Source organism: Hylobates moloch, unplaced genomic scaffold, assembly GCF_009828535.3.
Source record: "Hylobates moloch isolate HMO894 unplaced genomic scaffold, HMol_V3 SCAFFOLD_10, whole genome shotgun sequence".
Classification (NCBI taxonomy): domain Eukaryota; kingdom Metazoa; phylum Chordata; class Mammalia; order Primates; family Hylobatidae; genus Hylobates; species Hylobates moloch.
Window position 1 is genome coordinate 97,620,859 of NW_026652285.1, and position 25,035 is coordinate 97,645,893.

At 43.5% G+C, this 25,035-nt stretch overlaps 1 protein-coding gene across 4 annotated transcripts in view; it reads right to left on the reverse strand.

Moving 5' to 3' along the window:
- Positions 1 to 25,035, reverse strand: part of MAPKAP1 (MAPK associated protein 1) — a 265,429-nt gene that overhangs the window by 26,964 nt on the left and 213,430 nt on the right. For all 4 annotated transcript variants that reach the window (XM_058445074.1, XM_032165139.2, XM_032165137.2 and 1 more), the window contains 2 exons: positions 17,286 to 17,426; positions 1,129 to 1,266 (listed from right to left, as the gene is read on the reverse strand). In XM_058445074.1, coding sequence (XP_058301057.1) covers positions 1,129 to 1,266; positions 17,286 to 17,426 — 279 coding nt within the window. The remainder of the gene's footprint in view (positions 1 to 1,128; positions 1,267 to 17,285; positions 17,427 to 25,035) is intronic.

A 25,035-nucleotide genomic window follows, 5' to 3' on the forward strand; every position in this document is an offset into this window, starting at 1 on the left:
ATTAAACACCCACCCATAAATGAAGCAATGTGGCATGTGCCCAGTCTATCAGCCCCCGTCAGCCCCTGTTTAGTCAGGGTTATCTCAAAAACTTGAATTGTATTATAAACACTTGCTGGCCTTTACATTTCTTATTGTTCCTTTTGAGTAAGTAATTTCTTATGACATCTGTTCTCAAATTTAGTGAATGTTGGACACCGGGGATTAATAAAAATTAGATGCTCAGTCTATACTCCAAGTTACTGAATCACAATCTACTAGGGTGGGCCCTAGGTAACTGCATTTTAAACAGGCTTTGCAGATAATGCTTGTCTGTACCAGACTTTGAGAACCATTATCTTATAGCGTTCTCTAGGCAACTAACAAACTCTTATATAGTTTAAATTTTTTTCTTCCACAGAGGAATTTCACTGTGATCTATGTGCCCTTTCTGCCCCTTGATAGGACTGGAGTCCTAAAAATGATTAAGTGATTAATCTAAATGCTACACCCAATTACTTAACTGCAAAAGTATAATATGCCAAAATACATAACTGGACTGTATCTACTTTGATAATTTAAGTGGAGGAATGCCAACCCAGCAGTGATCTCTTCTGTAGGACCAGGCAAGAGTTTAATTATGAGCTGGTAGGTCATGCAGCTGCCAATAATCTAGGGGGTGCTGACACTTCCAGCATGATGGATATATCTAAATCTAGGCGTTCGCCACCTTGGGAAATCCCCAGCTTCCCTCCATCTCACAGGGAAGGAAGGCAGGTCCAGGTCTGACTGGTCAAGTTCCCCAAATGGAAAGGGGAAGGGAGTACAAAGGGAAATGAGGGCTCTGGTGAGTGCAAATTCCCAGCAGAAATCTGGCCCTGTGCCCCCAGCTCCCGGGGCCGGGCTGCCGAGGTCAGGAGGTGGGCTGCAAGGTTCTCTGTTGCCATCAAGACCGAACAGGATGGGGGCACATGTCAGGCTCTGGGCACCATAATACAATCCCGTTTGATTAAGAAATTTCTGGTAATGAATTAAAACAGACCCAAGGAAAAAAGGACACGGTGGCAATATATTCTCCTGGCACCCAGCACACAGAAGGGAAGAGAGGGGAAAGAGAGAAAGGAGACATAAATAAAAGGGACTACTCACTGGGGCTTTTTTCTTCAGCAAGGTCACAGGCACAGAGCAGGTCGGAATCGATTGAGATGGGTTTCTGCTTAATCCAAAACTTAGTGCTGGCTTTCTGATTTGTAACAGGGTCTATCTCTACTTTGTCTCCAGAGATACCTGTAAGCCAAGGGGAGGACAAAAAAGAAACCACAAGTAGAAGGTGTAAGTGATTTCAGGGCAATCATTTGACCTGTTTTGTAAATCCGAAATTGCATGAACACGAGCTCTTTCTTAGGGCTTTGGGGAATGCCATGGGTTTCCTGAGACAAACATACGGACACTCCAAATGGCACACACAAGTTGCACACAGTCTGGTTTCCTGGGTGGGTGAGTTGAGGGTGGGGGAACACCCCCAAACTATATGAGAAGGTATTAAGAAACAAGCCTTCTTAGATATAACATGGATCCAACACAGAGAGGCTATTTACAGCCGTACATTATCTCTATATTGTAATGAAATAACTATCAGGTTTATTTAAAAAACAGTTTTGATTGGTGCTCTGAGTTGTTGTTCTCATTTAAGAAGATCTGGGGTGGACAGATACATCTGTAACATCCCTATGTTTAAACAGCTAAGCTACCAATGAACAGCTTCTGATCTGAAACAGCCTTATACACTAAAAAGAATAAAATAACTCTTCCTTTCTGTGACACTAAACAATTATCCAACTTATATTTAAGGGAAGTCACGAGAGGATTAAAAGGTCCCTTATATAAAACCTTCCAAGGTCAAATCTTGGAGCCTGGCTTCAGGCTGCAGAGGTCATTGACCCCTGCTGAGGGCGAAACTCGGCACTGGGTGTGAGCTTTACGCAACAAAGACTTTATAACAGGAATCCAGAATGTTCAATACTGGCACTTCAGATTTCATTTTCAGAGCTTAAAAGACAACACGTTGTACAGTGACCGGGAATAAAGGTGTTTGCAGAACAAAGGTAACGCCAGTTATGGGAGGGGCCCTGGAATAAGTGTGGAAATGCACAGTAACCACTTTCCCAGTACTACAGAGTACACGCTCAGCCCAACACACATCACCTAGGCTAGACGTGCTCTTTTCCCTCTTTCCCTGAAAATTAAGGAATCTGTTCATGAAGTGAGACAAAAACCTTTAACATGCCTTCTATAGTGGGCCCCATATGGAACCTTAAAAGTAATTAATTTTTAGGCCATAGTTTAAAGGTCAAGGTCAAAGTGAAAAAAAAACAAAATGAAGATATAAGAAATAATTAAAATAACCAAATGTGCAAAGTGAAACAGAAAAGACATAGTTAACATATTTCATCCTATGAATCACACTCAAATTTTTGAACAAAACGTGAGAAAACTTAGTAAGCCAAAAGCAGCAGCAGATAAAAGAAACAGTTCAATTAACCTCCCCGCAAAATAAAACACACACACACACCCCAACCACAGTCTGACAGCAAATTTAAAATTAAAAAAACAAATACAAACAAAATCCTAGTGATTAGGTCTGCTACATGCTCCATTCATTTACATTTTATTTTATGAATAAATAAATCCCAAATACCAGCTAGACAAAGGCAGAAGAATGTGTGCAGACAGACTACAGTTGAGGCTCCTCTGCTGCCTCCAGGGGAGACAATGCAGCGATGGCTGCTGTACCTTGGTCAGTACGTGTGGTCTTTGGTAAAGATGAACAATTGGTATTTTTTACTAATCGAACGCTGGAATTTGTCATTAGACCTATTTCAGGAACAGCATATTTCAATTAGGCATAATGTCGTAAGTCCAGCTGACTCTGGACGTTCAGGTCTAGATGATTTCAGGAGGGTGAGAATGTATCAGGAAACCAATTTTATTACATTTCAGTTAAAATAGATTACGACTACCCAGTTACACTCTTGCCTCCAATTTGGTCATTAATTGTTAAAGATCTGGACATTTCTATAGTTCCCTGAAAGAAGTACTGAAGCCATGGTTGTGGGGGGTGTGTGTGTGTGTGTGTGTGTGTGTGTGTGTGTGTGTTCCCCTTCTTCTACTTCTTATTTTGACATTTATAAAAGTCAAAATGAGCGGAGCAGAATAAATGTGCGTATCTCTTATGTGAAAATAAACCGTGCTCCACATTCTTTTCTCAGAAAGAATGGGGAAAAAAATCATCACCAGAGACATGGTTTTAAAATTTTGTTCTATGGCCCTGCAACTCTTGAAGCCATAGTCAGTCAATACTGTTAATGTACCTTGTTAATTTGATAGGATTTGTCAGGTAACTCCACTGGAAAATTATATAAAACTGTTCCAGATGAAAAGATGATAGTGACATGAATTAAAGTGATAGAACAATAGTGGAATATAAACCAGAAATGACACCCAAAGTGGCTGTTGATTTATTGCCGTACTGAGTTTGGTTCTGGGCTCCCATGTATATTAGTGCTACAAATCTGGGTCCATTTAGCAGAGGGATGCTCATACATACATCACCAGCTCCTGCTCCAAGCCAAGGTCACTCCCCATTGCATCAATCTTTTCAACAGAGCCTACTTCACAAAGCAGGACTTTTGTAACCATTTCAGATGTAACAGACTCTCGTCCTCTTTCATCTTTCTTTTATCATGTAAAGTACACTTTAACTTCTATTATTTTTATCTGCAAATTGTTACCGTATAGTTCATCCATTACCAGCAGTATCTCTGCATCAATTGCCTAAGCTCTGCACAGCCACAGAACACGTTCCCAATGACGCCCTTTCCTGGGGTTATTGTGCAGTTACTGTTCACAGAGGGAACCCCAAGACCAGAGCTTGGGGATGAAGATGTGGGAGATGAATGCAATAGGTTCAAGATGGGCAGACAGGTGGAATATCATTTAAACAATTGGTGTGTTCCAAAAAAGTTGCACATGAATCAGATTTTTTTTTCTGAATCGAATCACATTTTCCCACTGACTTCTAGTTCCAGAGCTACTTTATCTTCATTTTAGATTGATCTGTAATTGGCAGGGGCTCCCAACACTTTAGTTTTAAGTTTCTCTGCCCTGTAGGCTTTCAGTCAAGTAGTTAATGATCTGTAAAACACTTGCCTGCCTAGAGGAGTCACTATTTAAAGGAACCTGTAGGGGAATCTTTCCTGATGGGAAAAATCCTTTTGTACGTTAAATAATCTTACCCTCTTAATACTTGTGTGAGTCTCAGCTTCTTAAGGCAACGCAGGCAGCACCACAGCACCCTATCTGCTCCTGCCCCCATGTGGCAGCCCTCAGCCTGAGGCAGTCCACAGGAGGAGCCCTCTTCCTGAGCACCCCCAGGAAGAGAGCACACCTACTGCAGAAAAGAGAAAAGAGGCCCAGAATCCAGCCTGGAGGCAAACAGAGGCCTCTGTCCTTGGCTTCGGAGCCCCCGGTAGTCTTCTTAGTTACAAGGAGGAGTTGGCTTGGTGGAAGGGAGATCAGTGAGGAGGCAGGTGCCACAGCCCAGGCCAGCGGCAGGGACATTTGCGGCTGGGGTGCAGTGGGGATGAGCATATTAAAGACAAAAGCGTTAGGAGTAGGCAAATGGCTGCACACAGGGTGTGAGGGAGAAGGGAGTCAGAGAGGTTCCTGCGGCATCGCCGTGGTGATGAGGGGTGGGGGAAGAGGTTGTGGAAGCCAGGCTAGTGGGGTTGCAAGTGCAGAGGTTGAGTAGTACCCCACTTGTCACTGCCACTTCTCTATGCTAAGGGGAGTGAGCGGGTTGTGGGCAGAAGCAGCACTGTCTCCCTGTGACAGCAGAGCACCGGGAGAAGAGGGCTGCTACACGCACAGTCCCTGTAGCTCAGACTCCTTAAGGCAAAGGCCTGGGCCAAGAGCAAAGGTGCAACCCTGGTAGGCTCACTGCCGTTTCTGCTTCAGCAGGCTCGGGCACCAGGGATCATTCAGTACAATTTTCTCCTTAGGCCCAACAGGCATGACACCAGTTACAGACACCATTCACTGAGCACCTCCAGTATTAACATAACAGCTAACATTAACTGCCATCAATAATGTGCCAGCATGGTTAGAAATCCACTGTATGCACGGACTCAAATCTCTTAATAACCTCATAAAGTTGGCTACTATGTTCATCCTACTCTACTGACGAGGAAACAGAAACACAGGGAGGTTAAGTAACTTGCCCAAGATCACTCAGCTCAGAAGTGGCAAAGCTGCAATTTGAACTCAGGAAGTCTGGTTCCAGAATGTGTCCCCTCAGCCACTACACTATTCTGCAAAAACTGTGCTAAATGTTTCACATAACATATCCCAGGAGAGGGGAAGGTGCTTGCCTAGGTCAGGGAGCATCTAAGTGGAACAGCCACTGTTCAAACCCAGAGCTGCCTGGGTCTCAAGTCCTGGTTCTTTCTGCTGCTCTGCACCGCCTCAGCCGTGTCAGAAGATGTATTAATAATAAGGAGCTCTGTCCAAGCAGTCCTCCACCTCCTCTCTCAATTTTCACCAAGGAACAAATAAATGTTCACAAATGCCAATAAATGCACACATCTATTTTTTGTACATACATGGCAAATTGGAGCATGAAATCCGATCAATATTCTTTCTGACCACCGAGCATAGTTTTGATTTCCTCGGCTAAAGTTTTTGCATAAAGTCATTTAAGGAATGGCAGAGGCACTCCTTACAGTGTCACGTGTGCACTGTTTTAAGTAATTCAAATTATAAATGTATTTCCAGAAACTGGCTTTTGTTACATTGACATTTCTCCAACTTAAGTGGCCAATAGCAGAGGAATAGTTGATCCAACAATGACAAAATACAAAATAACCACGAAAAGTTTTGACTTGAAAAATCCTTATAACACAATAGTAAGTGAAAAGGACAGGAAAACCATTTATAAAAAAAGATATCAAAAGGATGTGCTCCAAAAACTGGTACCAGTGGTCAACTCTGGTTAGTAGAATTATATCCTTTCCTTTTCTGTATTTTTTCCAAAATAAACATTTCACCAAAAATAAAAACAAACATCACTTTGAAAGCTGACACTTTTTGGTTTCCACTTCAGAATTCAGTCTCCTTTCTCGACTGTTAAAATGTGGGGAAGGATAAGTATGCTGAAGTCTTGATAATGGTGAAGTAGTCCTCAATGAAAGAATGCTTCCTTCTAGCAGTTCTTTAGCAGAACTTTTTTTTCTTTTTCTTTTTTAGCAGAATTTCTCTAGCAGAACTTCTAGCAGTTCTAGTGGTATGCCAGGGGCTGTGCTGCTGGGAAGGGCTCATGAGCTACACTACACCCAACCTGGTGCCCCTCTCAAAAGTGGAGCCCGGCAGGCTTCTTTCCAGCTCTGGCAGGTGGGGAAGAAGAGAGCACGGGGGCTGGCCGGGAGCAGCCAGGGTCAGCCCCTTCTCTTGGAAACACGGGAGGCAGTTTGTCTCCCTTACCAGCTCTCTCCCCTAACCACTTATCCACAGCCATCCGTCATGACCTTTTCATGCTCCAACTTCTGACAGCTTCCAGATACAGTGAGTCAAACTTCACTGGAAGCAAACTATCACACCAACTGTCAAAGGCAGAAAACATTGCCTGATTGCTGTCCTACATCAACGCCAGCATATAAATCCTTCCTTAACAAGACAGCTCAAAATAAACAAAAACGCAACTCTAATGTGTATACAGCTCTCTGGGGAAACTATTTGTGCAAGCCTTTAGAGTTATCACAAGGAGACCTTTGTCTGCTTTAACCAAGATTTCCATAAAAGGAAATTAGCACCGCATAGCATCTTTTTCTAACACAGACTGAGCACCCACTCTGGGTAGCCCTCACACTAGGTCCTTTTGTGTACAGTGGCTTATTGAGAGCTTAGAACGCCTCTGATCAGGAAGGCACTATTAGCCTATCTTACATTTAAAGAGGGGGCTTAGGGGTAGGAAATCTGGAGTCAGAAAGTCCTCTGTTCAAATGTCAGCTTTCCTACTTCCTAACTATGTGACTTTGGAAAAATTTCTATAAAACGGAGATGATGATAATAGTTACCTCATGTGCTTGTTGTGAGGATTAGGTGAAATAAGGCATGACAAGGGCTTGGAATTGTGCCTGATACATAGCTAGCGAAGAATATTACTCCTTCTAATGACTATTATCAGAAGTCAGGCACTGTGTTAAGGATTTGACACGGACTCAGTGATGAGGGTCGAGTGTGGGGAGCTCAGGGAGCCATGAGAGGGAGGTGAATAAAGGACCTGCCTGGCCCTAGAATTGGAGGGCAAGAAGAATTCTCCCTGGGACCTTCTCTACATCCCAGTCTTGGGAGCACCAGGATCCAGCTTGGGAGACCAATGCCTTCACCCCCACAAATCCCCCCAGTAACCTCCCACCACCAAGTGTCGCTGGGCATGTCTCTTCCCTACAACCTCCAAGAGTTCAATTCAAATCAGGAAGAATGTTCTCAGACCTGGATTGTGGAAACTTTTGTGCTAGGGAATCCTCATCCTACTGGGTGTCCAGGCCAAAAATTTGGAGGCCCTGATTGTGCTGGCACATCCCCACTGGTATTATCCTGGGCAAAGTCACTGCTCCCTTGGTAAGCCTGAGCATTCTCCTTTGTAAAATGTACTAGCCTATGGTGAATCAAATTAGTAAACTGGAGAGCTTGGGTTCAAGTCCAGGTCTAGCTGCCTGGTGAGTTCTGACTTGCCAGCTGTTTCCTATTGTCCCACAGGAGACTGCTTGACTCTTGGGAGGTACAACCTCCCCTATGGTACTCTTAAAATACCCCCTTAAAAAGCTAAAACACCACTTTGGCAAAAATTAAGGCATTTAACATTTCATTTCTTAGTGTATTTCCTGTTATTATTTGCTCAGATATCATAAGCTGTGGTTCATTCATCAATTTCCTACAGCTTTGAATCTAAGGCTACAAACGTCCCACTGCTGTTAAATCCTGGAGCAGCTTTTTATACAATTCTACAATCCTCTTGTCTTCAGGTTACCTAGAGCCTATGAAAGCCTGGAAAAGCCCCCGGGGAGTGCCACTGAACAACTCGTCGCCAGAGTGGATTTTGCTGAATATACACAGCCAATCGATAGCATCCACAGAGCAGCCAGGAAAGTCTTTGAAACTTGTCTGAATTTACACACAAGATCAGACACACAGGCTGTTTGGGCTTAATGAGACCTTAGAGATCACCTAGTCTGGGGTTTTCATTCTCCACATGAAAAAATTGAGGCTCAGGGCTGGGACATGACTTGTCTGATGTCACCCATTAATGACAGAGCTGTAACCATAATTCATATCCCCATACTACTAGGCCAGGGCTTAAACAGATCAGCTCACCTGCTATGCAGGAGAACTGCATATTCACACACTGATCAAATGCATTACAATAAAAAAGCGCTGTCTCCAGCAGTTTAAGGCACTCAAAATAGATGACAAAACCATATTTCAGGTCACAACTAAAATGAAACCCAGTAGAGTCTTACTTTCTTGAGATCAAGTAGATTTCTAGGCCCCAGGATCACTGGTTTCATTCAAAGGACTAACCATTCTGAAACGGTTTGGGAACCACAGCTAAAAGCTGCCAATTCCAATATGTGGTCAGTAAGAGACTCAATGACAAGTCCAAGCATACCTGACTAGACTGTTAGGCTTGGCACACAAAACAAGGAGTGGCCTGGACACGAACGAACGCAGAGCAGCAGTCAGCACAGGACACGGCACCAGGGCAGAGCTTATGAAATCAGACCTGGGACTGTTTAATCCCAGAAAGACCTGTCTTTGGATGAGAGTGCTAAGTTCTCTCTGCAGAGAAGGCATTTACAAAGATTCTGCACTAGGACAGTTAACCAAACTACTCTCAGTAAATGGATACCTCAGGTGAGCCTATGACGTCAGCCAGGAAGCAGTAGGCCCTAAGAGAATTTACAGTATCACTTGTAGAGTGGGGAAAACCTGATCTTCCCTATGTTCAGGCCCTGCGGTGCTGTTGGAGTTCAGGTGCCAAAGATGAGGAAGTGATTAAAGGAGCACAGAACTCTGGATGAACTCTCATGAATCCGACTCCCATTAATTCCATCATGCCAGTGCTTCTCAACTTCTTCCAATTCTCAATTCTTTCTCAGCCACCTGAGGAACCTGACACATTGTCATTAATAACCCTGGGTTACTCCATAGGAATTCTCAAAAGGGTGGCTCTGGGAGCAGGGAGCCAGAGGAAGCTAGGCCTTAAGAAAAAGCCCACAGTGTTTCCAATATTCCCAGTTAGGTGATTTTTCCCTAAGCCAATCACTGCATTTAGTGCAAAAGTGGTAACGGAGTTTTCTGGAGGCAGTCTTGATAGTATGCATCCTCTGCCTTATCAGTTCATTACTATAAGTCAATCCAAAGTTTGGTTCAGGACATGCTGTCACAATAGGGACTGAACAATCATTTAATATCAGAATTGCCATCTTCAAATTACTGAATGGACCCAGGGATTTCCGAGTTAAATGTGACGCACGCCTCCTTCTGATTGTGTCTTGGAATGGAGAGGGGCACCTCCTTAGTGTTCAACGGGAAAGTGAAATGGAAATATGGAAGATCAATCCACTTCCTGAGAATACGCATGTTCAGATTATGTGATTACTTGAACTGTACTCCACAGGTACCCCACTGGAAACTAACAAGGAAAAATGTTTTATTCATGCGGCCACCCAGAACCATGTTTAGCCTGAGAGTGAGCCTGAGGAGTGAGGCAGTCCAGGCTACCGCTGCTGCTTTCACTCACTATTGTGCTGTTACTGTGTTTCTTAAGTTTGCATGTTGTATACTTAAAAATAACACCGTAATAAAGTCCTTTGAGTGCCGGCCTGTGGTTGACTAGTGGGTTAAATAATAACTGTGGTAGGAAAGATAAGGCAGGGAAGACAAGAAATGGCAAATATGCTGCCTCTCATCATGCTCAGGCCCAGCGCAGACATTTTTAATCAATCACAGAGTTTCTTTACGTTGCCCTCAGACACAGCTGGAGATGCTGCCTCAGCATAATGCTCTGGGCAGCCGTTATAAACTTGACTGGAGCCAGCTGATGAGACGAAACCTTTTTGCCTTCTCTAGGACGTGTGGTATTGTACTTGATATTTTCATAAAGAACTACCATAATCACAAGTCTTATGATTACACATACTGGATAGTTTTATGAAAAGATAATGGAAATAGCCATGGAACCTCTTGGTAGAAGTCATTTTCTATCATTTATCTATAAATCCTACACAGACTCTGTATATCCTACACAGAATTATTTTATTAGGTTATAGATGCGATGCTGATAAGATGGAATTCATGGTATCTTACGTGTTCAGTAACAGATCCCTTTGGTGACAGGGGAAGGGTCTACACTGATAAATGAGGCAAACGAACCAAGTGAGTACAAGTGGTGCAAATATCAAACCACTTCTCAGCGTGAGACTCCATCAGAAAAACCAGGTTGACCTGCCCAGTCAGTAAAAACAAGCTTGGACAAAGAGATAAGGGGTAAGAAAGTCCTTTCAATACTGTGAGTGTGTGTCCCCTAAACACCACAATCTAGGGGAGATATTGAGCCAGCAGGCCTGGGATGAGGCCAGGGACTGGGTGACTCTGATATATGTTCAGGGTCAGACCCACTGCCCTGAGGTGCTCTGCATATAAGAGGTGTTCACTGTGGGGATGTCTTGGCCCTCTCTGCCATGGTTCTCGCATTGGTTTCTGTGCATTCCCTTGGCTGCTGCATTGTAATTTAGCTTCTGCCAGCCAGCCAACAAATACTTATTGATAATATACTATGGGTTTCTTAGATTGTGGCTGCATTCTCCGCTTGACCTGTTCTGTTTCAATGTTCCCCTAACTTACTTCCCCCTGCCAGCCTTGGCCCATTTGGGTAGCACATATCTCAGTGTGCGACCTCCCTCAAGTGGTCAGGCACACAGGATCAGGTATATGGGAGATCAAGTTAATGGAAATAACCTCAACGTGGTAGAATCTCAAGTAAGGCTACACTTGAAGGACATCTGTACTTTTTAGGACTGACAGAGGGAAAGGAGACAAGGTGAAATATTCCAAGAATGTTTTAGAGAAATACAGGAATGGTTTGGAATGATGACTTTGTTTGGTAAGATTCTGGGCTGGTAAAGCAGGAATGGCAAAGATATTTCAATTTAAGAATTACCTTCAATTGATGGGTAGGGGTTGCTTATAGGACTGTGTTGGAATGAATTCTGAGGTTAGGTCTGGGCCCAGAGGGAGGAAGCACAGTGGCTGATGAACAACATCTAAAGTAAAGAGGGGGAGGGTATCACAGTACATGGACATCCATCTCCAGATACTGGGGGGGGGGGAGAAGAGCAGGAATATGCACAAGTTTAGGAACTGGCCAACTAGAAGTAATCACTTCCTTCGTGCAGTTATTTTTTCTTTATATATATAAATTTAGAGACAGGGTCTTGCTCTGTTACTCAAGCTGGAGTACAATGGCATGATCCTAGCTCAATGCAGCTTTGAACTCTTGGGCTCAAGGGATCCTCCTGCCTCAGCCTCCTAAGTAGCTAGGACCACAGGTATGCACCATCACACCCGGCTAAGGTTTTTAAATGTTTTGTAGAGACAGGGTTTTGTCATGTTGTCCAGACTGGTCTTGAATTCCTGGCCTCTGGCAATCCTCCCACATTGGCCTCCCAAAGTGCTGAGATTACAGATGTGAGCCATCCTGCCTGGTCTGGGGGTGAATTATTAATGACACCTGTGGATTGGCACCTGTGGTATGACAGATTGGGCCTGGTGTATGGAATTGGGCTTCTGCCTCAGTTCTGCTGGAACTCTCTGTATATCTGATGCCTGAGGTGTGGAAGAGTTGGTACTAAATAACAGCTATGTGCCTCTCAACACAGTGGTTTACATAAACCATGTTCTTCCACACTCCTCCAAGCCTCAGTTTTCTCAGTCATCAAGTGGGAACAACAATATTAGTATGCTGTGTAGATCAAATGAGGTTATCAGGGAGAAAGCTCTTGGTGTACTGTAAGTTGTCATAGTTCCACGGAGAATTAGCACAATGATTTGCATCTAAGGCAGAGTAGTTAGGCTCAGGACTCAGACAGTCTTGGATTCTTATTCCACCTTGATTACTTACTAGATTTTTCCTACATGCCAGTTTCATCATATTAAAAATGGTGATAAAAAATCGGTACTATCTAATAAGAGTGCTTCGATTTCAGGCGCCAGTGCATGCAAAGAGAACGATTAGCAAAGTGCTTGGCACACAGTAAGCACTTGATAATAACTGCTTTGTAAAAATTCTATTTCTTATTACTATTATTTTAAAAGACCAGAGCTGTGTCATATGTTTCATTAATGGGGTTTTTCGGTCATAGAAAATTCTGGTGGAGGCCAGGCACGGTGGCTCACGCCTGTAATCTCAGCATTTTGGGAGGCCGAGGTGGGTGAATCACCTGAGGTCAAGAGTTTGAGACCAGCCTGACCAACACGGTGAAACCCCGTCTCTACTGAAAACACAAAAATTAGCTGAGCGTGGTGGTGCATGCCTATAATCCCAGCTACTTGGGAGGCTGAGGCAGAAGAATTGCTTGAACCCAGGAGGCGGAGGTTGCAGTGAGCCGAGACTGTACCATTGCACTCCAGCCTGGGCAACAAGAGCAAAACTCCATCTCAAAAAAAAAAAAAAAAAAAAAAGTCTGGTGGAAAATCAATTTAAGTTTGGGTCTTGCAGGTCAAAATTTGAGTCTCTCATCCCCTGAGTTTCTCAGAAACAGCTGTAACAGTGGCCACTACCACCCCATCAGAAGACAAGCAACTGTGGTGGCACTGCAGAGCCTGGGGATTCTGATCCTCAGCTGCGGCTCTTACTACCACTAATGCAGCGTGGACCAGTGGTTTTCTGTGGAATCAGCAGGGATGCTGGGCAAATGCCACACACACTTACTTTCCACTTAAAAGATGTTGCCACAGGGACCAAGTGACATCTCTGTTCTGATTGACACAGGATGGACAGGTGGAGGCGACCATCCATCAGTGTCAGGAAGGACCTGAAGCACCTGGCTAGTCAGGTGAAATAAAGTGAATTATTTACCCGCTCAAAATCCAGCTGCTCACTTGAATACTCATACAGGGTGTGCTGTTTGCTTCCCTACTCTTGGCAGTAGAATGTTTCAGGAAGAAAGAATTTCTGGATTGCTAGGTGTGGGTTTTTGTTGTTGTTAGAATGTGAGGGTGATATCTGCTTTGTAAGGAGGGAGAGAGGGTCTTCAATTACATACCTGTATAATCTACGTGGGACGGGAAAATGGGTTTGCTTATTCAGTGCATGATATAATATCGATGGGCAGTTTGTCTGATTGTCACAAACTTCCTTAGGACTAATTAATGAAATTTCTGATTAGAATGATAAAGACTGAACTTTGAGGACAGAAACAAACGTTCTGACATCACCTCTTTTAGAAGCCCCTCTGAAATGCGACTCTACACCAGAGGGTGCCATGTGTGTCACTGGAAGCATTCCAAGCATTCACAAGTGACGCCCCAGCCTCCAGTCACCTCACTTCCAACAACCAGGGAGATACTTGCACGACCGTCATCATTCACGTCTACCTGACAAGTCTCCATTACGGCCACAAGTAGAACTTTGCCAGGAGAGCCACCCCCTGATCTAAGTGATCTGGTTTAATACTTTCAAGATGGTGGACCTGGAGAGAAGGCAATAGGCAAAATAAATAATAATGACAATGATAATAACACTACGATGAGCTACCACTTAGAATATGCTTCTATGGGCCAGACACTTTCACAGAATGTTAAAAGGTAAACATTATTATCCCCATTTCATACATGGTGAAAACTAAGATTGAAAAGGGAAAAGACTTGTCCAGGTGACACTGCAGGTAAGTGGCAAGGCTGGGATTCGAACTCAGTGCTGACTGACTGCAGAGCTTGGGCTCCTCCCACAGAGCCTTTTGTGGACTTTTTCCTTTGAAATAATTTCCATGTCAGGCTCTAATGAATTAAAGTTTGTCTTTTTTGCCTTTGGAAAAAAGTGGGGAAAGAAGCCCACGATCTTGGTTATCATTCCAAGGCAGCACTTTTCACACTGGGGAATGAGCAGGGATGGATTTGCTGATGATAGTCACCTGGGCCCTTGCTTTGACCCTCTGTCTTGACCACAGTTGGGCTACTTATTGGGCTTCTTTTTTTCCTTTGAGACAGAGTCTAAAACTGTCACCCAGGCTGGAGTGTAATGGTGTGATGACAGCTCACTGCAGCCTTGACCTCCCAGACTCAAGCAATCTTCTCACCTCAGCCTCCTGAGTAGCTGGGACTACAGGCAGGCACCACCACACCTGGCTATTTTTGTATTTTCTGCAGAGATGGAGTCTCACATCATGTTGCCCAGGCTGGTCCTGAACTCCTGAGCTCAACTGATCTGCCCACCTTTGTCTCCCAAAGTGCTGGGATTACAGACGTGAGCCACGGCACCCAGACTACTTACTGGGTTTCTTAAAAGTAGGCCCATTCAGAAAAAGCAGGCCCTTTGCTATTGGCCAAGTACTGCAGCTAAACACAAACTGGATGTTTGAGTGGCATTCTTACTTTCATAAATTGAAAGTGTGGCCGGGCGTGGTGGTTCACGCCTGTAATCCCAGCACTTTGGGAGGCCGAGGAGGGTGGATCACCTGAGGTCAGGAGTTCGAGACCAGCCTGGCCACATGGTGAAACCCCGTTTCTACTAAAAATACAAAAAAAATTAGCTGGGCATGGTGGTGGGTGCCTGTATTCCCAGCTACTCGGGAGGCTGAGGCAGGAGAATCACTTGAACCCAAGAGGCAGGGGCTGCAGTGAGCTGAGATCAAGTCATTGCACTCCAGCCTGGGCAACAAAAGCAAAACTCTGTCTAAAAAAAAAAAAAAGAAGAAAGAAAGTGTACACACAGAAAAAGTGCACAAATCATGAGTATATATACCATGACTTTTCCACAAAGTCTACAGACCCATGTAATCAGCACCCAGATCAGGAAACAGACTCTTTCCAGCTTCCCAGAAGCCCTTCTCCAGCCACTACAACCATCTTACCGGGAATGACCAGTATCTTTACTTCTTACATATTTCCTTGTATTTGTGAATGTCATATAAATAGAATCATATAGTATGCACTCTTTTATTTTTGAGAACTGGCTTCTTTTTGATCAGTCTTATTTCTGAAATACAGTAGGAAAAACATCCCCAGGAGGAACAACACTGAATGACTTTATAATTTAAGAATCAACACTAAATAAGCAATTTCACCACTTTAGATATTTAAGGTTTTTATGAGGAAGAAGAGCTACAGTAAGTTTTCACTTATTGTCATTCATAGGTTCTTGGAAACTTCAACTTCAAGTGAAATGATGTACATAATTTTGTTCAATGTCGTTTTGTTATAATGTTGATAAGGGAAAAAATGAGTTTTGTTATATGTCATTTCACTTAAAGTTACAGTTTCCAAGAACCTATTGATGACATTAGGTGAGGACTTAATGCAGAGGGGGAAAAAAAGGTGGGATCTGTTTTGGTTCAAAGTTACTGAGTGCTGTCTCATCTGATCAGCCTGCTAGAATCACCATCATCTTAGCAGCTAATGCTCACTGGGCACTTGCCAGAGGCCAGGCGCCTGAGTTCTCTGCACGTGCTGCGGCATTTCATCCTCATAGTTAAAAAATTATCTTTATTTTTACAGATAAGGAAACTGGGGATCTGCATCATTTGTCGGTGGTGATACAGCTAATAAACGAGCAGGGTTTGTACCTGGGCCTCCGACTCCTGAGCGAGCCATCTGAGTGCTACACTCTACTGCCTCCCAACTAACAGCTCTCACATAGGGAAGTTTACAACTGCAGGCCCCGTACTCAGTGCTTTACATGTGGGATTTCACTCCTTCCCCATAGCAACCCTGCGTCATTGATACTACTGATATTCCCATTCAAGCAGGATAGAATTGAGGCTCAGAAAGATTAAGACACTTGCTTAAGGTTACATGGCTGTCTATTGATAGAGCACAGTTTAAACCATTTGTGATTCTCTTGCCCATCTCTTAATCACTAAGCTGTATTGTCAGCACATTGGAAGTTCCTGTCAGTCAAGTTGGGAAGGAACATGTGAGGAGATTTTTGAGGCCTCTTATGAGTTAGCCAGGTTCAAACTAATGCCAACATTAGAAAAGATTTTATTATGACAAACATACAAAGCATTTGTGAGAAACATAAAATAAATGAACCTTAAGAGTTAAAAGGAGACGCAGGAAGAGGTGGTGTGGCAGAGACAGGGTGCAGCTCAGCTCCCTGACTGGGTGAGCCTGGCATCACTACCCATTCTTCCTCTCCCTTGGCCATTATATGGGAGACCCTTTGTTAGGGAGCAGGTGCACTTGAGTTGGTCAGACCAGGGTTTGCTCCTGGCACCACCACCTACCCACTGTGTGAGTTGGGCATGAGATTTGACTGCTCTGTACCTCATTTACCCCCTCTGTTAGATGGGGACTGTAAGAATACCCTACCTTTTAGGTAGTTAAGTAGTACATGTAAAGCACTTAACACAGTGACTAATACACAGCAGACACCTATAAAAGGCAGCCATGATGATGATGATGATGATGATAATGATGATGTATTAATAGTATGTTGCTTACTATGACACTTTTCCTACTCCTGTTCAGTTTAAGTCAAAACAGAAATTTAGCACATAATTAGAACAAATTAATCCCAAATATTAGTTGAAAGTTCCAAATTATATGATGAAGATCCAAATATACCTTCTGAGATCATTAAAAAGCTTCCTGAATAAAGGCCTGAATGAATAAGCAATGAGTTAGCTGAGTAAGAACAGGCAGGTGGCACCGTCACAAAGCAGTTCTAAGGATAGCAGGCAAGAGAATTACAGAATGAAAAGAATTACGGAACTTCACCGAAGTCAATCAGTTTGAAAAGAGTCTCGTTAGTTCTATTTCTAATCTTCTGCTTCATAAAAAAGAAGACAAGACAGAGCACTCAAGTGGGAAAAAGGATGTACTTCAAATTCCATTGTTTAAACATTTTCTCAGAAAACAAATTACCTTTAGTCATTCAGGTCACATAAAAGTTGTATGTTGTTTCTTTCCCCATTTCTACATAGACTGCTGACACGACGAGCCAGCTCATCATCTGCTCACACACTTACCTAGCTGTACGTCGGTTGTGAATCGCAGTCTGTGGATCATGCTGACTTTGAATGACTTGTAATGGTGGCTGCTAAGCATATCCTGTACTGTGGCTATGTCAATTTGCGAATCCTCCTCAAAAACCCCGTCTGCCCTTGAACCTGGGGAGGAAAAGGCAGTTTAACACATAAAGATACATGAGGCTTGGCAAATGGTGTCTGCTTAAAATGCTTTGGGATAAATTAAAATAATATGGGCTATTTAATTTGGAGAAGAAAAGGCTGAGCGATGACTTAATAATGCCATTCCAGTAAACAGAGAATGGTAACATATTAATCATTCAACAGTTAATTCCACAAACACTATGGCAGGTCCTTGGCTGGGCAGCAGGGATACAAGGATAGAAAAATTCCTGCTTGCTCTCAGCAGGAAGCTCAGTCCACAAGAGTGAGTCAAAAGCACAAGAGCATGGGTGGTGTTAGCGGTGTCACGGGTCTTGTTTTTTTTCTAAATGTGATTTTCCTAATCACAAAAGTAATCCACATTCCTTGAAGAATCTCTGTCCTTTCCAAGATTCCCAAAATGTCTTCTTTACTGCCTCTCACCCTGCGCCCCACAGCCTCCATGTGGGATTTCACTCGTTCCCCATAGCAACCCTGAGCCATTGGTACTACTGATATTCCCATTCAAGCAGGATACAATTGAGGCTCAGAAAGATTAAGACACTTGCTTAAGGTTACATGGCTGTCTATTGATAGACATGGCTGTCTATTGACAGAGCCCCCACTGGCTCAGGGGGCACCTGCTAGTGCTTGGGTGTGACAGTCTCATCACTGGCCTCCTGGTCACCAGGTTCTTCCTCTGCAGTCCAGCCGCCACAGGCTTTCTGATCCATTTTTCTAAAAGTTGGATCATTCATTCATTCACCAAATGCTCAGAGAGCACCCTGTGCATGCTAAGTACACTGATATGTGACACCGGAGACAGATGAGAAGCCTGGTTCTCAACAATCTTCCCTGGCTCCACAGCCTCCTGAATGAAGAACACTTTTTTTAGCCAGGCAATCAGGGCAGCCCATAATGTGCCTGAAACATACTAATATTCTTCTCACTTCTCACACATACCTTCTCTCAGCCCTCTCAAACCCCTCAGGCTGCACAGTGCTTCAGGCTTTTATAATTCTGGGCCTTTGCTCACGTGCTGCCCTTGGCCTAGAACAGCCCTCTCATCCTCACCCAGACCTGTTGAAATCCCTCCACCCCTCCTTAGGCTAGCTCAAACTCTATCTCTCCTGTGAAATCTTTTCTGATGGTTCTTCTGGAAGTGAATTCCATAAAAGTTGGCTTATACTGGACCCTGGAGCCCGTTAGTTGTGGCCGCAACTCCTAGCTCTGCCTCTAATTTGCTGTATGATCTTGGGCAAGTTGACTTTATCTCTCTGAATTTCAGTTTTTGCCATTCACATCAAAATTTAGGTAAAGAATACATATGCTTCATAAGAACGGTGACTATTTTTCTTCTAGTGTCAGGGTGGATTATATTCAGCCTTGCTCTAGAATTGCTTAATGGTTGCTCTGTCCTAATCTGGAAGCTTTGTGAAGGTCAGGAAAGTTTCTTACTCATTTTTATATCTTCTGCAAGCAGTAAAGGCAACTGGTATGCTCTCACTAAATTTTGCTAAACAAATACTAGCTAGTATATATGAGTGCTTACCACGTGCCAGGCTTGGTGTTAAGCATTTCACACGTTACTGCATTGAAGGTCTTATAATTTTCCATATTACAGATGAGAACTCTGAGGCTTTGGGAGGCTGTCACATGCCAAGGTTACACTAAGCAAAGTTAAACTATCTCTCAGTCCCTGGACTTTGAAATGTGGACCTCTGCAGGTGCAGCTGTTGGTGCCATCACCAGTACAGGGGGTAGAATGGGTTGGGAGGGGAGGAGCCTGTCTCGCAGAGGCTGACCACAGTAGGGTGCTCTAGGCCTCGTGTTGAGTAATCCGAGACGGTTCCACAGGGAAACCCAGGGAGAACTCTTTGGGATGGGGTTGGGGGAATGGAAAACTCTAGATTTGGGTATAAAACTGGAAAATTTTGTAACAAACTGGTAGCCTGACAATGATATGCTTTTCCTTCCCACACTTACTGCCTACGGGGCAAGTATTTTAAGTCAAAGTTGGTGTCTGATGCTTTCACAGTGAACTCATTTATTAGGAAATTTGTGTTCTATTTGCAAACACTACAGTAATTCCCAACCTGGACCATCCCAGCACCCACAATAGTGCTTTCCTTCAGTAAGGACGTGGCCTCGCCCTTCAGTGAGTGCCTCTGGCAGAATCCCATCTCAGAGCATCTCGCACATGCTGTCCTCTTTGCTCAGGTCACCCTTCTCCCCATCTCACTCTCTCCCGGCCCCTCCCTGTTTTCCTCCTGAAGAGCAGAGCACCAGTGACACTCCAGGGAAGCCTTCCCTGGCCGCAAGCCCCCGACACTAGTTTGGCTCCTTCTGTCCCCGTATCCTGCATTTTTCTTCAGAACAGTTATCACAGGGAGTAATTGCCTGTCTCTGCCATTAGACTATAAACCCCAAGAGCACAGGGACTGCTTTCTCACCACTGCAACTCAGACACTGCCAGTGCTACCACTCAGAGGATAAAGCAGAGCTCCATAAACATGTACTGAATGAATACCAGGTGCCATGTCCACAGGAAGGTGAGGGTCAGAGAGACAGAGTGACTTAACCAACATTGCACCTCCAGGACACTGCAGAGCTTCACTCCACATCTGCAAGGGCCACTGGGTAGCCCGTTTCCTTTCTCTGCAGCACCTATGATTTTGGACAGAGATGCCATGATCCTGATCACCACTCTCTCCTGGGTAATACCGAGGCTGGCTAGGATTTGGAGTTTCGAATAATCATTCACTTTTTCCAGTCTTCATTTTTACTGAAACATAACTTCCAAAACATGTTTTATTTCTATTTTAGAACTTCTTATACATGAGAATTGCAGAGAATTTTGGTAAAACATTAAAATCATTTAATGTTTTAAAAATCATTTCAAGTCATCTTTTCTGAGAAAATGCTATTATTAGATACAACTTAGCTCTGAGCTCAAGAACTTCTGTTTGCTTTACTAATTAGTGTTTTCTAAATATTGCAGGTATTTGATTTGGAAAGAGGTAACAGCTCATTATGCTAAAATGCCAATTACTAAAAAAAAAAAAACCCCACACTTAAGATTTTTACATTTTATGATGTTGGATTAAAACCAATTTAAAAATTACTATAACGTGACATATAATTTTTTACTGAGCAATTTCAATGCCAGCTGCTAATAAAGCATCTTAGCTATAAATGATAATTCAGATGCTTTTAGATAAAGTGGTGCATAAATATGGCTGGAAATTGATTTAGCTTCTTACAGAAGCTACTGAAGAATGACATATTTTGTTTAATACACCAGCTAATGTAGTCCTAAAAGCTCAAACAAGTGCCAGTTTTCACTCCTAAATTTGCTGTGGGAGATTAATGAAAACTTTATATTTTGCTGAAATGTTAATAATGGGCAGATGAGATGATAGGATTTTAGTAGAGGTCTTAAAGCTATGAAATAACCAGCAAGGCTTGTCAATATCCTTATATTAATTTTGTACAAGACTTACATAGCTGGAGCTGGCTCAACACACTAATGCTTCTTGCACTGACCTTCTACTCTCTCATAGTGTAAATTCATATCCCATTTGAGGATTTAAGTCCCCCCGATACCTGGGGGAGTTCTGAGCCTTGCCCCAGCTGACAAGGGGCGTGTCTGCGTTTATGATCAGAAGGATAACAGCACCTGAGGGAGTAGAGAAGGAATAGTCCTATACTCGCCTCCAATTCATGCTGCTCACTCCAAAGCAGGTTATCTGATGAATGGGATCAACTTCTGGTTTTGGAGTTCCAGTGTCATTTCTTTCTTTCTTTCTTTTTTTGAGACAGAGTTTCACTCTTGTTGCCCAGGCTGGAGTGCCATGGGGAGATCTTGGCTCACTGCAACCTCCACCTCCCAGGTTCAAGCAATTCTCCTGCCTCAGCCTCCCAAGTAGCTGACGCCTGGCTAGTTTTTTGTATTTTTAGTAGAGATGGGATTTCGCCTTGTTGGCCAGGCTGGTCTCGAACTCCTGACCTCAGGTTATCCACCCGCCTCGGCCTCCCAAAGTGCTGGGATTACAGGCGTGAGCCACCGTGCCCGGCCTCCAGTGTCATTTCTCAAAGTAGGCTCAGGAGTACCACTTGTTGGAGGGGTCATGTCTATTGTACATGGAATGGTGCAACCACTTCTCTCCCCATGCCAGGAGTATGCTAGACGGTGGAGGACACTGGTGAGGGTAAAGCAGGGTTCCTGATCTTCAGGAGTTTACAAATTAGCTATAGGCCACAAAATAGTACAAGGCAGAAAGAAGTCCCTAGTAAACAGTGCCTGCAATAGACACTTTATCTAAAGACAATACCTGAAGCAAAGCATTCATTATTCTAAAAGCATATTTTTTGGACCAGAAAAGTTCTACGACTTCGCATGTATATGTTCACTGTTTGTATCCTTCCGGAAAGGAGTGAACCCAACCACACATGAAAGATGAAAGATGCTTGATATTGTACCATCTGCATATTAAAATTACTCTACTATAACCTTCACACTAAAAAGTCCACTACTGTTCAAGAAGACAATTTTAGCAACTCAAAGTGAAAAGTAGAGAGAACCAGAACATCTTAAAAATAAACATATTGAAAAAACAAAAACTACTCCCTATGAATTTAACTGAAATATAACCTGTTGGTATTTTGTTAAATTAGCAATTAAAAAGGTCACAAGTAGTTAAATGAAACAAAAGACACACTGTTCATCTACATTAACGCTGAACTGGGTCTCCTCGTGAATGACAAGATAAATTGTTATGGTGCCTTCAAAGACTTCACAATGTATTTTGTCACAGTCGCGAGTGTTAATGTCTCTATATGCCATGGATTACTATAATGTATTGTGTCAAAACGCTCAAGCTGCAATAACTCAAAGATGTATTGTGATAGATCAAATTTTGGGGTGGGGCCTAATAGTGACTTGAGAACCACAGCTCAAATGGAATGACAAAAAGGCTCCAGAAGAATGACAATCACAATGTAGGAAGGTATGGAGGACAAGCAGAAAACCCAGGAGGGGAAGCAGCTTAACTCTTGGGAGTACAAAATCAGGAAAGGGGAACTGAGGAATGAGGCCTGGCACCTGTCTTCAGTGAAGAATGGCAAAAAGAGGCCATGGCAGGCAAAGGGAAGCAGAGAGGAGTTGAGGAAGGAGGCAGGTGGAGTCTAGGGCCTACAGCCAAGAAAGAAAGAGAAGGCGCTGGGAGGCAGCCTTGGGGCTTAATAACATTAGAAAGAACGTGGAATGTAAGAGTTCAGAGATAGAGATTCAAACTGTCACTCAAAGTGTCAAGACTGGGTCAAAACCTTGCCCAGGGTTCCACTGTTAGGAAAGGCGAAACCGGGACAGATCTGTTGGACGCGAGTCCACATGCCTTCTCCTTTCCCTTCCCTCAAGTGGCTAAAGGCTGTTCCTGCCCTGCCTACCTCAACACGCTCCTACAACAATGACACTGTTAATAGACTGTTGAGTCGAATAACTGTAAATTCTAAATCGGTGGTTCTCAAAGTGCACACTGGGACCTATGGTGGTGGTGGTGGGGAATTCCCAAGTCCCCTTCAGGGTCCATAATTGCAATACTATTTTTATAACAACAGCAAGACATGACTTACTTTTTTCATGTCCATTCTCTTACAAGTGCACAAAGGAATAAAAAGCTTGGCTGGGCTCAATGGCTCACGCCTGTAATCCCACCATTTTGGGAGGCCGAGGTGGGTGGATCACCTGAGGTCAAGAGTTCGAGACCAGCCTGACCAACATGGTGAAACCCCATCTCTACTAAAAATACAAAATTAGCTGGGTATGGTGGCACATGCCTGTAATCTCAGCTACTTGGGAGGCTGAGGCAGGAGAATTGCTTACACCTGGGAGGCAGAGGTTGCAGTGAACCAAGATTGCACCATTGTACTCCAGCCTGGGCAACAAGAAAGAAACTCTGTCTCAAAAAACAAAACAAAACAAAACAAACAAAAAAACAATAAAAAAGAAACTATCATTGGAGTTTTGGTATGGTAACAAAAATTAATACCCATAATTATCTGAAAAGGCTATTGAAATATTCTTCCCTTTTTCAACAACATATCTGTCAGGCCAAATTTTCTTCACATACTTTAACCAAAGCAATGTATTGTAGCAGACTGAATGCAGAGGCAGATATGAAAATCCAGGTGTCTTCTATAAGCCCAGACATTACAGAAATTTGCAATATGATAAAATAATGACACTCTTCTCATTAAAAAATTTAGGCCTGGCTGGGTGCAGTGGCTCACACCTGTAATCCCAGCACTTTGGGAGGCCAAGGTGGGCGGACCACTTGAGGTCAGCAATTTGAGACCACCCTGGCCAACATGGTGAAACCTCATCTCTATAAAAATACAAAAAATTAGCTGGGGATGGCGGCACATGCCTGTAATCTCAGCTACTCTGGAGGCTGAGGAAGGAGAATCGCTTGAACCCAGTAGGCGGAGGCTTAAGTGAGAGCTGAGATTATACCACTGCTTTCCAGCCTGGGTGACAGAGTAAGACTCCGTCTCAAAAAAAAAAAAAAAAAAAATTTAGGCCAGGTGCAGTGGCTTATGCCTATAATCCCAGCACTTTGGGAGGCTGAGGTGGGTGGATTGCTTGAGTCTAGGAGTTTGAGACCACCCTGTGCAACATGGCAAAACTCTGTCTCTACAAAAAATACAAAAATTAGCTGGGTTTGGTGGCTCATGCCTGTACTCCCAGCTACTGAGGATGAGGTGGGATGATCACTTGAGCCCAGGAGGTTGAGGCTACAGTGAGCTGTGATCACGCCACTGCACTCTAGCCTGGGTAACTGAGTGAGACCCTGTCTCAAAAAAAATTTTTTTTAAAAGAAATTATAGTTACTTTTCAGAAAATTTGTCATTTGAGCCAGGCATGGTGGCTCACCCCTATAATCCTGGCACTTTTGGAGGCCAAGGCAGGTGAATTACTTGAGTCCAGGAGTTTAAAACCAGCCTGGGCAACACGGCAAAACCCCATCTCTACAAAAAATACAAAAAAAAAGCAGCCAGGCTTAGTGGTGTGCTCCGATGGGCCCAGCTACTGGGGAAACTGAGGTGGGAGGATCGCTTGAGCCCAGGAGGTGGAGGTTGCAGTAAGCTGTGATTGTACTACTGCATTCTAGCCTTGTGACAGAGACCCTATCTCAAAAAAAAAAAAAAAACCAAAAAACATAAAACTGTCATTAACATTAATGAAATTGCTGTTTTTCAATAAATATTTTAAAATTAATCAATTTTTATTTTTAATAGATATAACTCAATAAACAAAAGCTTGGCCAGGTGCAGTGCCTCACACCTGTAATACCAGCAGTTTGGGAAGCCAAAGCGGGAGCACTGTTTGAGGCCAGGAGTTCAAGAGCAGCCTGGGCAACATAGTGAGACTTTCTCTCCACTGAAAATTAAAAAAAAAAAAAAGTCAGCTGGGCATGGTGGTGCACACCCGTAGTCCCAGCTGCTCAAGAGGTAGAGGTGAGAGGATCACTTGAGCCCAGGAGTTTGAGGCTACAGTGAGCTGATTTGCTACTGCACTCCATCCTGGGCGAGACCTGGCGACAGGGCA